General features: G+C 40.6%; 1 protein-coding gene across 2 annotated transcripts in view; it reads right to left on the reverse strand.

Annotated features, from left to right (window-relative positions):
• The window catches only part of LRRK2 (leucine rich repeat kinase 2), a 76478-nt gene extending 63802 nt beyond the window's left edge, over nucleotides 1-12676 (reverse strand). For both annotated transcript variants that reach the window (XM_086609955.1, XM_086609956.1), the window contains exons 1-5: nucleotides 12517-12676; nucleotides 12332-12417; nucleotides 7882-7988; nucleotides 3514-3602; nucleotides 1411-1545 (exon numbers count right to left, since the gene is read on the reverse strand). In XM_086609955.1, coding sequence (XP_086466081.1) covers nucleotides 1411-1545; nucleotides 3514-3602; nucleotides 7882-7988; nucleotides 12332-12417; nucleotides 12517-12676 — 577 coding nt within the window. The remainder of the gene's footprint in view (nucleotides 1-1410; nucleotides 1546-3513; nucleotides 3603-7881; nucleotides 7989-12331; nucleotides 12418-12516) is intronic.
• Nucleotides 12677-15597: the final 2921 nt, after the last annotated feature.

Below are 15597 nucleotides of genomic sequence, written 5' to 3' on the forward strand. Positions count from 1 at the left end.
ATTTTAAAAAAGTCTTTTAGTCTTTTCCACAGAATGAACTTCAGATATTCCTCACCAAGACAGTATATAAGTGAAGGAAAGGCTAAGCATACAGTGAAAACAATTTGATGAAACACCATTTTGCATACTTGATGATTTTATTTCACTTGTCAACTTTTTTTGATAATGGTGTTCTTTCAATAAAGACTACAGACATGCTTTAATAATATCTTACCTTCATTGTAATAATGGCTTATGGTTTTTCCATCCCTGCCCCCTGTCATTTGTGCTGACATAACTGCACGGCCGTGCAATGAACCAGATAAGGAAACGTGATACAGGTTGAGAAAGAACGACACGTTTTAAGTTTTGTAAGCAGAATCATTTTCTGAATCTGATTCAAGCTAAGGCTAGGCAAACATTCACATTACAGTAACTGACAAAGTGGCTCAGAGGCAGAAAAAAACAGGCAGGGGCAGCCTAGGAACTTGTTACATTAGCACTGCCATCAAGGAGGTATGCAGGTCTGTACCTGGAGCAGTTTGTAGATCTGTAAAAATAAGGCACTTACAAAAAGGATGCACAGAAAATCTAAGCAGCTCAGACCTTTCTGGAGACTGAAGAGAAAATACAGCAGGACAAAAGTATTTAGGGAGAGTGGAAGAGGGGAAGGAATGCAGAAGATAATTCCAGGCACACATGTATGGGAGGAAGACTCAGAAAAAGCAATACAAAATGGTGCCAGAATGGAAAAATCTGAGAATTGGAGACTATCTTTGAAGCAAAGGAGTACAGCAGACTTGGTAGGAGTGCTAGTATTTCTCAATATTTAGTCTGAAGCAAGAAACTCAACGCAAAGCAAGGCTGCTACTCCAATGAGATTTCTGGCCATTACACACACTGTTCCTGAAAATTTTGCAGAAATTCAATACATCGTAACTTCATTTCTCAGAAGAAACACAGGAATATCATAGATACATACTCATCTTTCAACATTATCAGGATCAAAAGCAGAATCACACATTTTTCTAAAGTGCAAACATTTTGCTTTAATTTAGAATCATTCACGCATTACTAAAATTGGCCAGTCTTTAAATAAATAACCGTTTTTTGAGAATTAAAGTCAACTGTCACTACTCTTTGTTCCCATGTTACTAACTAACATTGAATCCCATCTTTCCAGCTAACTCTATAGTGAGAAATGAAGAGACATTTTGATTTTTTTTTAATTTCATATTCATTGCTCTAATTTAGAAAATTTGTGACACAGCTTGGAAAACCTGTTTTGTGCTAACTCATTCAACGAACAGATACAACACATAAACCAGAATTTGGAATGCAAGAATTCATTTGTTGCAGTTAAATAAACATCTGCAGTCCTCTCTCAACCTATAAATTTTTCTAACCTTATAAACTACAAGACATAAATACCTTTCTCAAAAAGTCTGTGCAATGCTTTACATCCATGTTGCTGGATCTCTTCATTTTTAGGGAAGGTGTGCATGGCATTAAACACCAAGGAAAACACATCCACCTCTTCCTCCAAGAGCAGGAAAGCAATTGCATCTGAATAGCAATAGAAATTACATGTTGCACTGATTAGTTCACAAAGTTTTTATTGAAGCACTGTAATTAGCCACTAAAATCCAACATTCTTTAATACTGACCTTAAAATGTACTCTGATGGCTCAAATTCAGGTTTTTGTATAACATATGAGGATGTTATTTCTTAAGGTAGCATTTTAAAATAAAACTGAGATGTTCCGAAACATTACTGTCAAAAAGACAGTTCCCCCTCTCCACTCTTGCTCCCGCTTTGCACTGCTTTGGTAATTGTCTGACACCTCAGTGAGCCAGTTCAACTCACTAAACTGGTAGAAAATTAACCCATAAAAAAAAAAACCTTTTTGCAGTCATAGCAAGCTGAAAAGTTTCGCTAAGAAGTAAGGTTGGTGGAAGAAAGAGGGCAGAACTTACACTGCCTGAGGAAAGCACAAGGGGATTTGCAATGTACCTGTCAGCTACAGTGAACCATGAAACCAGACCATTTGTATCACGAAATCCTATTCTCACTCTCAGCCATTTCTTCAGCCTGAAACTGAACTAAAAAGCCCATCTCACTGCTGTTCTTATGACATTAAAAAAAAATCTGAAAAAAAGATTGCTCTCTCTATAGCAGTATAGGCAAAAAGATTCATATTCATGACAATTTTTCAAGCTTACAGCAATAACAATAGAATTCATAATGCCTGTTCCAGTGTTTCAGCTGCAGCTGTTTGTTTGTTTTTTTCTGTTGTTGTTGGTTGGTTGTTTTTTTTTTTTAAGAGAAGATCTTTCTATATGGCATTCACACTGGCCTGTCAGCTCCATCTATAGTGCAATTCAAGTTTACAGACACAGAAATTAAGACTACTAAGAGATTTTTCACCTAAAGTACAATTTCAAAAATTTTTCTGAAGTAAGGTAGTTGAAATGAGAGTTTAAGTTAGGTTAATCAACTGCTGAGAAGAAAAGCAGCAGTCAGGAATAAACTGCTATGGAATATATAGTCAATGTTTAGGTCAGGTCCCTCTATGGTACCTCACAATTAAAAGACAGAAGCTGCTGGTTACAGTTACTTACTAATAGCCAGATTTTTCTATTATGATTATTAATTACACAATGTAACACGTTATAATAAGACCTGTATCACCCAACTTCAGCAGATAAAAAGTTAGGCATCTAGTCTAAGCTAGTCCTCCAGACCTCTCTGCAATCAAAAGGGAGAGGAAAACAGGTTCAAGAGGTAATTGATCTTACCAAACATTCAAATGAACAGCAGGAACCATCCTCTGAAAGTGCCTGTCTCACTCTACTGCCTACAGCAGAAGCTTGGACAGCTGGACTAGTTTTAACTACCTAAAGTCAAGTCTAATCCTTAGTTTGTAAATAAGGCTGATTCCAAAGCCTGTTAAAATCAATGGAAACATTCCTATTCTAACAATAATTTGTGATAACATTATATGCTAGCTCAAATAAAACTAGCAGAATCTCTCCCTTAGGGTCTCACTTTAATTTCAATAGAAGATCAAGAATCTCAGCACCATGAGAAAAGTCCTCAGTACCTGGTAAGATTAGGTCTCTGCAGAGCAGGATAATGAAAATGTCAGTTGATTTACTGTTTTCAAAAGTACTAACCGGTACTAAAGGAAGCAAGTCAGAATGTCACCAAATTCATTATCTGGTAAGAAAAAATAACTCTTACTTATTTTACTGAACTACTTAACAGCAAGTATTCGTGTCTATGCTAATAACAAGTTGGCACAATTAATTGGTCATGTTCTTCACAGCCTTGCAATTTGAAAAATCCTTTTTACCCAGGTAAAAAAGGTGCAAAACAGTACTCTTAATATTTTGTATACAAGTACAAATGACAAGTGACTTCATGGAGTAAAACAGAGAAAAACTAGGCCCGACATGTACAGTCACACACTTCATACCACAATTCTGTGTTTTAAAGGCATAGACAAAGTAGGAAAGTAAAATACACAATACCTGACATGAGAAGTAGATTTAATGCTTTCAGTCCTATTACTGAGAGATTTATATTTCCTTTGTGGACCGTAAGCATTTTAAGAATCTGCCTAAAAATTTTAAAAAAAGGAAAAAAAACACAAGAGTTATGGCTAAAGAAATATTAACATACACAAAAATTTATAAAATATTTACTTTAAAACCAAAAATACTTACAGAAATTAGCAAAAGCTTAAAAAGCTGCTGATTTTTTTTTTTTAAATTTATTTCAGTTTATGCTTTTTTCAAGTTAGTAAGAAAACAATGTTGGCATTTTAACTATTTTCATACTTCATTAAAATCATGATGTATAGTTTACCAATTTTATTTTAATTTTTAATTAATTTTATATATATTAATTCTACAGGGGACAAGCCTTATTCAGGATGGGGTTACTCTACAGAAAGCAGGGTTGTGGAGCGCAGCAGTCCTGGGACAGCATGGCACTGTTGTGTTTGTTGCAAGAGTTAAGTTACAGTGAATGATCGAGGGTTTGCTGGAAGAGAAGCAGCAGTTTCCCAGCAAAAGAACTTAAACACCATCTTGAAGAACTCTACTCTATCTAAGTTTCCACCATGCAACAATTATGCGAAGCTGGACAAATTACTAAAAAGGAACATTTCAAAGACTGCCAAATGTGTACTCCTTACTTTCTGGGTGGCCCAACTCGAGAACCAGGGACACTAACCTCTGAAATGCTGCATCAGAGTCAACCAAAGTTGAACATTTAAACAGAGAGTAAGCCAAACAATGCTAAGCACTCCGAAAGATCCAGTGCACAAAACAAACTAGAAACCCAAAAACCAGGTGATACTTTTAACATATTTTGCTCAAACTACCATCTGTAAAAAAGTGACCACAAATCCATAACACCTTCTCAATAAAGAAAATTTTAAAAGCTCTAGACAATATTGATGAGCACCAAGAAAAGCTAAGAAAATCAATACACCAGTTTTCACATACGGTATGATGAACGTATAGTAAATAGGGCAGTGGGTCATGATGCTGATGACAGAAAATAAATAAGCACTGATTTTGCACTGAATGAAGCTTATCTCAAAAAGGGGGAAAAAAAATGCCAGACTGTGTAATTAAAAACTAAATAAAAATGGACAAAGTCACACCAAAAAACCTCAATAAACCTTCTTTTTTTTATTTTCATGATTTTGGAGAACTTGACTCCGCAGCCTTAATAATCTTCAAATGTAGGTCTTTGTATACATAATATCTAATAAAAAAAAAATGCATTATTTCTTTTCCCTTCATACTCAACAGAGTTCCTGGTTTCTCTGTCTGTTGTAGCACTAGTGTCATAGCTATGATGACCAAAGTACACATAAGAGGCAAAGCCTGATGGGAGATACAATATCCTTTACCTTTTGCAAGACAGGAAATTCTAACAGTATCAGCTCAATAAAAGATATATTGTCTGTTCATAGAAACCATGCCTTGCTTACATCCTTACGCTCTCATGAACACAAAACCACTGCTGAAATTTAGGGTTAGTCAGAATACTGTGTGGGATGATCTTAAGAACAGAAAATAAAATACAGTTAAAGGGAGGGTTTTTTTTCTTAAGCTGAGACTAGGTACCTCACTGAAAATTCTGTATGCACACTTTGGATTTGGAAGTCTACAGACAAGGACAGATAGTAGCACTTGGGTTTCAGTCCTGAGGTAAATTCTTGTCCCAGCCTATGGCGCACATGTATGCACTGAGTAGCAGGGTGATGAATCAAGGAAAACAAAGAGCCTCTCTAACCAAGCTGGTGGAGTAGCTAAACAGACACCCTTAAATCTGCTTTAACCTCCTGATTAAAGTGTTCTAGTCTTTAGTATTCTTAATGCATTTTACTGTGTCGTTGCAGGTGTATGTGCATATGCATACATGTGCAGAAACTTTACATAGGGTGAAGATTCCTTCACCTCTTTGCTCTACAAGTAACTGTGGCTTAGACTTCTTGCACCCCGCGTGGCTGGAAAACCCCACTGAGTTATCAAACATTCTGAAGCCATTATACGTCTCCCCCTGGTCTACCAATGAGTCATTATTTCTGCTGTGGGGAAGGAAATCTGCTTTGGGAAGAGGGTATTTTATAGAGAGTGATCTGTTTCAGGCAAGCGCTGATATATAAAGACCTGAGCTGGCTCAGTGTACTGTAGGGTAAAATAATCACACACTAAAGCACGTCTAATAGAAGAAAACTCCCTGCATCTGCCCTCCCATTTCAAGTACAATCAAGAGCAAGGATGTAAAATATTCTAAACCTCATCTACTGTATGAAAGTTTAAAGTAAGACATTACAAAACAACTCACGAAGTCTCTGAACTTGTAGAAAGGATGTAAATACATTGAAGGAATTTCCTTCCTTTCTCCTCACAGTGACAGCGACTAAATTATTTATCACACTGTCTTTCAAGAACACCTAAATCAATACCGAACTCCCATTTGTAAACACAACTGTAACATGGTGAAGTTGGCTCATGGTTGAGAGACAAGAAATAAATGCTTTTTCTAGCTTAAGATTTCTTTCCTCCTAAAACAGTTAGATACACAAAAGTGAAAACCTCTTGCAAAAAAAAATGACCTTTTCTTCTCTACATAACTGTTTGCTGCCTTGCTGCAAAGAGCATGTAGTCAATATGGTGTTGATGCACTGCAGTACCAGTCCAATCCACCTATAAGGAACCTGAGGTATAATTTAGCTGGCTTGCTCTGCCTTTGGCATTGACAGAAATGTCTGAGTCCTCTCCTCCGCCAAAAACAAGTTTCTCCAAAGCAACTCCAGAACGGTTAAGATGTCAGACAGGGATACACGGCTGGCTAAACTATTGGTAGAGATAACAGCAGTGCAATCATCAGATCTTTAGCGAAGTTTGAGTTTTAAAAGGATGCTTTGTTCAACTGCTCACACTGTGTGGGCTCTGAGGAGACTGTGGGAAAGATCAGCCCCAAGAGAGTAATTTTTCTGGGACCCAATAATGAGCAGCAGTATCTTTAGCTCTCAGAATAAGTCTCAGTCAATTAACAAGCCTTTAAGCTGCTGAAGAAATCTTAACGAGCTTGTACAGCTTCAGCTCAGTTATTCCTGGCTCATGAAAAGCAACCAAAATCACCTTCCCTTTTTAAGAAAAATCGCCAACGCTTCTTTCAAGGGAGTTTATTCCTCAACTGACCATGTACTCCAGCGACTGTAAAAGAAAGAAACAAACAAACCAACCAACCCACCCCCACAAAACCAAACTGCACCTTCATGCAATGATCTTACAACAGCAACCTTTCTAAGGAAGGGCATGGTGAAGACGATAAAGGTAAACTCAGATTCACCAGGGGAGTTACGAGGCTGTAGCTTTTTGCTGTCATTATCAGTTCTGAATGAGGCAACTGCCCAAGTGAGAGAACACCAGACCAAGCCCTTCTGCTCTATTTGTATTATACCTACATCTACAACCAGCATTCATGCTATGGAACAACTACGGAGCTAACCTATGTGGATTTTCATCCTATCTAACCACAGCCATCCAGAAACCAGTTGCTCAGGCTCCCTCGACGGTTAACGGACGGAGATGAGCAAGTCCAAACCACAATTTGCTCCAGGATAACTTACTAAAAAGACAGAACGATTCATCCTCTCTGAAGGTAACTCTGTCCACTGACTTCTATAAATACTGAATTTTTAGACAACTAAGATTACGTGCGACAAATACCCCTTCTCCTGATTTGCACTACTTTAGGCTTATGGATATAATTCATCACATCCGGAAAGAACACATACACACAACCATCCAGGTAATACTGCACCTGTCTATTAAAATAGAAGACCTAGATAGCCACAGATTCCCAGCATTGTTGAGACTGGAGGGACCTCTGGAGGTCTCCTATTTCGACTCCCCTGCTCAAAGCAGGGTCAGCTACAGGTGACTGCTCAAGGCCAAGTCCAGTCAGGTTCTGAATATCTCTAAGGCTTGAGACTTCGCAGCCTCTCTGGGCAACTTGTTCCTCAACCTCACAGCAAAAATAAAAAATATATTTAAAAAGTTTGCTTGGTTCTTTTTAAAGTTTAAGAGGAATTTCCTGTATTTCAATTTGTGCCCATTGCTTCTCATCCTGACACTGGGCACCACTGAGAAAAGCCTGGCTCAGCCTCCTTCACTTTCTCCATCAGGTATTTATAAACAAAGATAAGATCCCTGGTTGTGTAAATCTCCCATTCTGAAGGCTGGAGAAACCCACAAAAATATTCAACCATTTAGAAGCTGACATAATGACGTTATATATTTCATTGCATATATATGCGTTGCCATGATAATCAAGCATTCCGGAAGACTCTTTGCATTCAAAATACTTACTGGTGAACACCCAGTACTTCCCAGTCCTTCCCAACGTCCTTAGGAGCTATGTTTTGTAGAGTACTTGGACAAATTTCTATTAATTTACAAAGAAGAGACCAACCCATCTGAAAAACAAAAACGCAGCTATTTTAGAACAGATATTCTGTTTGGAACTTCAATGCTATATTCTAATATTCTCGGCTTTTGGAAGACGGATGTTCTGAAAGTTATCTAGCTAAATCAATAAGGGAAAATTAATTAACACAAGACAAGACAAATAATATAAAAAATTAAAAGATGGAGGTAAACCAGATATGCTAATGATTCTGAATGCATTGCTTGCAGGAATACGTCACTCTTGATGTGTTTCAGCACTGCTTGAGGATAAAGGACACACAGTCAATAGAGATGCTGACAGAGAAAAAAATACTATGTGATCCACAGTATGTCATCATGGGCCAGGAAAGACCACTGCACTATTACAGGTGGACCTGCTTTTTTTTGAAGAATGGGTGTTTCCATCAGAATTTGCCATTTAATTGAACATTATAAGGAGAAAGGATAGGTTTTTAAAGATGTCCAATGTTTTAAGTGGGAATGAGATATCTAAACAATACTATATATTTCTTATTCTTGACATCAATCCTCAATACTATGTCCTTTCAAAACTTAATGAAGGCAGTGAAAATTTTGAGATCATAAGGAATGAAAGATGAACTAAAACCAATGTATTTGTTCTCAATATCTACCTGCTCTATCCTATGTAAATTCTTTGACTTTCAAACATTTCTAAATAATGCCAAAACCGAAAACTGTTCCTCTTTGGTCTTCCATATTGGAGAAATTTGCTCTCTTATGAATGCCTGCAGGCTTATATGACTGAATGGGCTTTAGTGAGGATGCAGTAAGCAAAATCTATACAAAGGATTAACTGATGAGCAAGAAAACCCCACTATATTGAAAGAGAAGTGAACTGAGAAATGTCAAAAGGTCAAAAGTCAAGATGAAGCAGATTTTACAAAAAGAAATTAAAACAAGGCATAAAAGTTTCCTTGCCATATATATATATATAAAACAACAAAAAACCCAAAAACAAACCACAAATGTGGAAGTAGGCTTGTATGCTTCAAGAATAGGACCAAGACAGAAGATAATCTAAGCATAGCTCAAAAGCTGTATGGGTAACTGGATTTTCTGTTTTCGGCAGAGGAGTTACATTAAGCAAAGGGGTCAAGACAGGACAGCCAACAACAGGAATGTAAATGGCTACCTTCAAAGAGTTTAACTGCAAAGTTTACAGAAAGTGCATGATCTCTAACCCTGCAGTCTGCAAGACAGCAGACATGAAATTGCAAACCTGATAGTGCAGAGACACTCACAGGAACAGCATAGGCTTGAATCTAGACAGCTTTCATGGCAGCTTTGGTGAGTACAAGAAAGGTGATATAGCTCTCTGGGAACTGGAATTCTGCTTTTATTTTTCACCTCCTTGGTTACATGGCATATGTTCACACTATCTGCAACGGTTTGTTTCAGTTTAGATTTACAGAGTCATATGTTTTAAGCCAATTACAACCTTAATGTCTGCAGATTGAGCCTCACCGTGAGCCAATTTCTATGCTCTTCTCTCGCTTGGATAGCAAGCTGGCTTGCTCTACATGAGACTATAAACCAATTACTATGGACATTCATGAAGAATGTCCATCCACAGTTAGTCTGTGTAACATCAGGTGCAAAGAATAGTCTTGGCAAACATCAGTCCTCTCCAAGATGAGGATATGCAACTACCTAATTTTCCACATTCCACACAAAACAGAGTTTATCAGTGACAATCAATCAGGTACAAACTTCAAATCTTTGTGGTAAAGACATTGCAGAGGTGACCATTAATTCATACACCATGTATTGCTTAGAAAAGATTTTAAAAGTCCCTCTTCATGCCATCCTAACTATTCTTGCAAAATTTAGAACCTGATGAAAATTAGCTTAATGACTTTAGAAAATTACTTTTTTTATTATAAATGTTTCTGATGAAATTCATATCTCCATTGAACATTTTTATTTGGATTGTTGTGGCTCTAAGTATTGACAAACCTTTGTAAGAACTGTGGATCCAGAGAAGAGCAATGGAAACACCTGACCTGCTGACATGTGGTCTACTTTGCAATATTAATATTAATATCAAAACAGAGAGCTTATTATCTGTTTAATAATTATGTAAGAAAGTAAGGGCCTAAGAAAGAAAAACAAGGACGTTCTTAAACACTCAAACAGGTCCCTATACACAGAAACAGTTGGTGGCAGCACTGAAACACTGTTATTTTTAAATCAGACCCTTTTCACTTCTAGCATGCTATGAATTTATATTACATTAGGTCACACCTCCTACATGAGACAATAAAGCAGGAGTCTGCTGACTGCTTATTACTCAAGTGTAAACATATTTTGCTCTAGAGTTTCTAAACTGCTCCAATCATTGCCAGAGCAACTGCAGAAAGAAACTACCATATTTACTTAAAGATGTCTATTTTACTTTAAGGCACGATTTACTTTCCAGCCCAGTACCTTCCTGCTTCTACAGAAGCTTGCAGGGTTTACGCCTGTAGTCAGACTTGCACCGGTACTTGCAGTATTGATCTATTAAGCAAACCTACTCCGTGTGAGCCAGCGGAACAGCAGCACAACGTGACACTTTGTAACCACATAAGGATTGGGGGGAAAGCAAATCCTTACTTCAAACATGTCTCTTAACGTGTTTATTCTCTTATGTGAGTCAATTGTATTGCAACGCCAAAAGCAAAGAGGTTGATTAATCCATTTATTCAATGACAACTCAGTAGTAGTGTAAAGAGACTGCACTGACATCAGGACTACATTACTTCACCACCATAAAGTGAGAATCGTATGCTCACAAAGCCTGTAAATGAATCACAGAGAACGAAGCAAGAAGACAGAGCTCTACTAAGGTATCACGGATGTTTGTAAATAAACAACCGAATGTGAAAGAAGAGCTGCCTCTGACATTTTATGAGGAACAGGATTTGAGCTTTGCACTGGCTACAAATTTCACGCTTTAATACAACGTAACAATGCAAAGGAGCTCCAAAACTTCTAAACCAAAACGCTGTACGACTGCAAATGTAGGCAGACAGATTAAAACTCCTTTTAAAATTCTATATTAAATCAGAGCGCGGCATTTTAACACGGTTAAAACAAAAACTAAACAATCGCTATCTTTCTTGCGCACTTCTGAGCGCCTTGTGCTGTCATTTCAGACCTTCTGGTTGTGGCTGGATCTCAGATTTTTTACTTCCTAGTCTAAACCTTTGTGCAGTAGTTTCATAACTTGTTATATACATAATATGCTTTATCCTGAAAATAACTTAGTGACCTGACAACTGAATAGTAAAATAAGTTAAAAATTCAGACTCCGCACGAATATTTAGTCTTCAAAGGAAACCTGAGATCACTGTTGTTCAAGATTAATCACTACAGAATTACAATTTCATATTTTAATCTGAATTTTATGCTTTTGACCTCTAGCTAAGGTTTCCTAGACAAAAAAAAAAAAAAAAACCCACAAAAACAAACAACCCAAAACTTAAAATACATTATTATTTAAGAGGCATTTGTTATATAATTTATGCTTTGCCTTCTAGTTGAATTGAAAAAAGTAAAAGATGCCAAAAATATTGTAATCATACAAATTAGTTTATTTAAAAAAATAATCAAGTCAGCTGCACAGATATCTGGAGCTTATAAACATCCTTTAAGCATAACATAGTCAGAAATTTAATATATGCCTGCCAGGAAGGAGCTGTTTCATATGACAAATCTGGCAGCTGTACCATTAGTACAACATCAAATCGTGCAAGTGCCACACCTCATCTAAACGGGCCAATGTCAAGTTACAGGACCAGCCAGGCAGTACCTTAAATTGTAGAACCTACTCTTAGCTAAAAGATTTCTTTCCCCCCCCCGTCAAAAACCAGGCTAGTACAACTCTCTCTCTAGGACAGGCTACATACATATGAATTTGTATTATACTATTCTGCTTTTCAGTTTATCTAACCATGGCAAAATTCAATATTGACACGTCGAAAAAATATCAGGTAACGTTATTAGTAATTTAGAAGCCTATGCCATACAGTATTCACATTGCTTAATTTTTGTTTCCTACTTCTCCTTCTTTTGCCGTTTAAATAGAGATGCAACGAGTGATATCTGCAAAAAGCTGGAACACTTGTCCCTTTCAATGCAGGCGAATACAGCGCCTTTTTGCAGTAGTTCATAAAGCGGCCCAGAAGAGGGCAAGTTAAAAAGAAACAAACAAGCCGAGCGGTAACTTTTATTCCGGGAAAGGACCGCGGCGCTCGGCGCATCCTGCGGAGCGGAGCCGGAGCGGCGGAACCGCGGCGGCGGCGGCCCCCCGCCCTCACCCGGCCCCTCCGCCCCGTGCCGTCCTCACCTGCTGCACGCCCGCCGCTCTCGGGTACAGGTCCACCACCAGCAGCAAGGGCACATGGACGTTCTTGCCGCTGAAGAGCCGGGGAGCTGTGGGGGACAGAGACAGGCCGCGTTAGCGGCGCCGGCGGGCAGGGCAGGGCAGGGCCGGGCCGGGCTGGGAGGGCGGCCGGGCCGGCCGCGCCTTACCGCTCTGCCGGGCCGCCAGCTCCAGCAAGTCGCTCAGGGTCTGCACCAGCGTCTCCAGCCGCTTCCTCTCCTGGACGTTCTGGAGCCGGACGACCAGCTTCCTCAGGGCTTGCTCGTCCCTCGCCGCCGCCTCCCCCTCCTCAGGGCCGGCGCTGGCCATGGCCGACGCGCTGTCCTCCGCGGCGGGAACCGCACCGTACCGCACCTCACCTCACCTCACCTCACCCCATCCGCCGGCCACCGCGGCCCGAGGGGGCGAAGTCTGGGCGGCGCGGGCCCGTCCTGCCGCCGCGCTGCGCTGCCACAGCCGCCTGCCCGTCTGTCCGTCCGTCCGGCGTCACCCAGCTGTTTCGAGCCGCCCTTCCCGCTGCCTCAGGCCCCTCCCGCCGCGCCGGGGCCCACGGCGGCGGCGGCGGCGGCGGCGGACCGGCCCTCTCCCCCGTTGCCCCTAGGGGGCGCCCACGTCACTCGCGCGAGGGCCAGGCACGCTGGCAGCGCGCCCGTTCCCGGTGATTGACAACCCAGCTGTCCAATAGACCGCAGAGCTGGAGCCTAGGTTCCGCCCCGTCGTGCTTGCCTGCGCTATAAAAAGGTCCGGAGGCCGCGCTGGCGGCTGGAGTGAGAGTGGTGGGGTGTGGGAGGTGAGGGAAGCTGCTTCGTATCCTTGTGGTGGTGCTGAGGAAGAAACCACAGATATGTAGTGCTCTGCTGGTTAGAGGCAGAGAGAGGAGGCAGCTGCAGCCACTGTATGTAAGTGATGCGCAGCTCCCTGAGCAGGTGAGGTGCCTCCTCGCCTCAAGTGGTGGTTGGGGTTGTCGGCCTTTCCCCACGTGTTGGGTCCAGGGAAGCTGGAGGAACAGCTGTGCTCATCAGGCTGCTGAGGTGAAGCCTCACCTCACCTGAGGGAGGCAAGTGCTCTGTGCTCCCGAGTGCTTTGGCCTTGTGGACTCAGGTCTGTGGGTCTGTTTGAAACAAATCTTTGTTGTACTTAAAAGTGAAATTTCCTTCCAGGTCTTACAGTGAGAGATTGCTGTTTGGAGATAAGGTCTTCTCACTGTGTGCATGGATTGCTTCATGTGTGGTTGATGCAATCTTCCTGAGGTCTGGCAATGTTTCAGGTACCTCTGCTGCCCTTTTGAGACAGTGATGTGTGGGTAGGAGACTAGTAATTGCTTTTACAAATACTTCTTTGTTAAAAAGGTACTATCAGTAGAATATGTTACATAAAGAACTTGCATATAATTCTCAAACAAGGATTAAGGGAGTAAACTCTTCAGTTGAACTGTACTTTTGTTAGACAAATATCTTATGTTTTGGAGGATTATGGTGGGAGCATGGATGTAATTGAAGCTTTTGCTTAGATTGCAGTGTTTGCATAATGTTTGTTAAATAGCTGATTTACAGGTCACTAATTTATTTCTCAAAACAAACTTAAGAAAAAAGTGTTGAGTAATGCCTCTGAAGCCACATAGCCCTGGATAAACTGCCTCTGGTCTACTGGTGTATTGGTCTTAAAGCTTGTCATCTTGTCTCGTCATTGTTCAGTGTTTCTTAGGTTTTTGTGCACAAAGAAACTATTGTCTTGGCATCCCAATTATGGCTTGTTAACTAGGACTGCACTTGCTAAATGGTGAGCTAGTTTCTCCTTCTCTGAAGCACTGGAAAACAAATACGAATGTGAGATAGCTTTATGAAATAGTGACTGACAGTTTGAGGTGTGTGGAATGCGTTACATCTGGACTAAAACAAAAATCAGTTGAATTAAATGGATTAGTTTCACTTGAAAGATTTTTTTATTTCTGCAGAAGCAGTGATTCAAGAACAAAGAAGAACACAAAAAATTATTTTCTAGATTTTAAAGTCTTATTGCTGGCTTCCTGCAGTTTTGACAAGATTCTTTCATCCTGCATATGGTATGAATGCAAATACAGTCTTTCACATTATATCAGTAATTAGCTTTCTCCAGTATCTGCAAAGCTGTAGCCATTACCAGACTTCAGCAAAAGATTTTTCAAGGTCAATCTTCGTAGTTTTCACAGATTGGAAATGGCAGTTGTAAGTTACAACTAGTAATATTGGTAAAGTCATATTAATACAATTTTCAAATCCTGATTTTGGACTGACTTTGTGGCTGTTTTGTGCGTTTAGCAGAGCAGCTGTACTGCTGCTCTGGACTTCCTTGTAGTGTGGCTTATATAAGAATGCACAAGTACAAGTTTTGTATTAAAGCTTCAGTGAGTATAAGTGGAAAACAGTTGTGGATTTCTTTAGGGAAAATTTGGGACCAGGCCTTTCTCCTGAAATATGTTGAGTCCTCTAACTGTGTGCTGGATGCAGATCACCTGAGATTGTGTATATGATAGTTTCTGTTTTGCTACTTTCAGAGCCTTTTCTGATCAACTTGGTCCGAAATAACTGTCAGCTGCTTAGCAAACTTAAGACCAGTGTATTAGACAGGTAAGTGGAAAGAGAAAGCAAACATTAGGGCTAAAAATGTAACCTTGATTTATACTTGAAAAGATTTCTTTCAGTGTCTTGAGAGATCTCAACTGTGATTTCTGCAGCATATCCTAGTTAGGCATCAAGGGTTTTTGTTGTCATTCCACCCCCTTGTTGCTCCTTAAATTCCATGTGACTTTCACTTCGAAGCACTTGTGTTCCCTTGAGGTTTCCTTTTCATGTTTGTCATGGTTTGATGTGGAGGGGGGGGGTGGTTCTGGTGGCAGGAGAGGGATTTTGCTCCCTGCGACCTCCCCGGTTTCGGATCCGGGTTAGGCTTAGTTCTGGCCACCGGATCAGACTGCCATCCCCCTCGGGGTTGAGCCAATAGGGCGCCTCTGCGAATTGCCCTATTTAAGTCGGGACAAAGGGATCGGAAAAGGTGCTTCGCCCAGGATCGACCAGAGAAGGGAGGAGGGCACTGCCCCCGCTCCCTGGCTCCCGGCCGGGCGGCTGCCTGCGTCGGGCCGGCGCTGCCCACGGAGGATGGCGGCGGCGGAGCCAGCTGGGGAACTCGGGGGCACCCCACTCCCAGGGTGCCCACTGGGCTGAGTTCACCTGGAGAGGACTGAGATCTGAGAG

The sequence above is a fragment of the Tauraco erythrolophus genome, chromosome 4, assembly GCF_009769465.1.
Source record: "Tauraco erythrolophus isolate bTauEry1 chromosome 4, bTauEry1.pri, whole genome shotgun sequence".
Classification (NCBI taxonomy): domain Eukaryota; kingdom Metazoa; phylum Chordata; class Aves; order Musophagiformes; family Musophagidae; genus Tauraco; species Tauraco erythrolophus.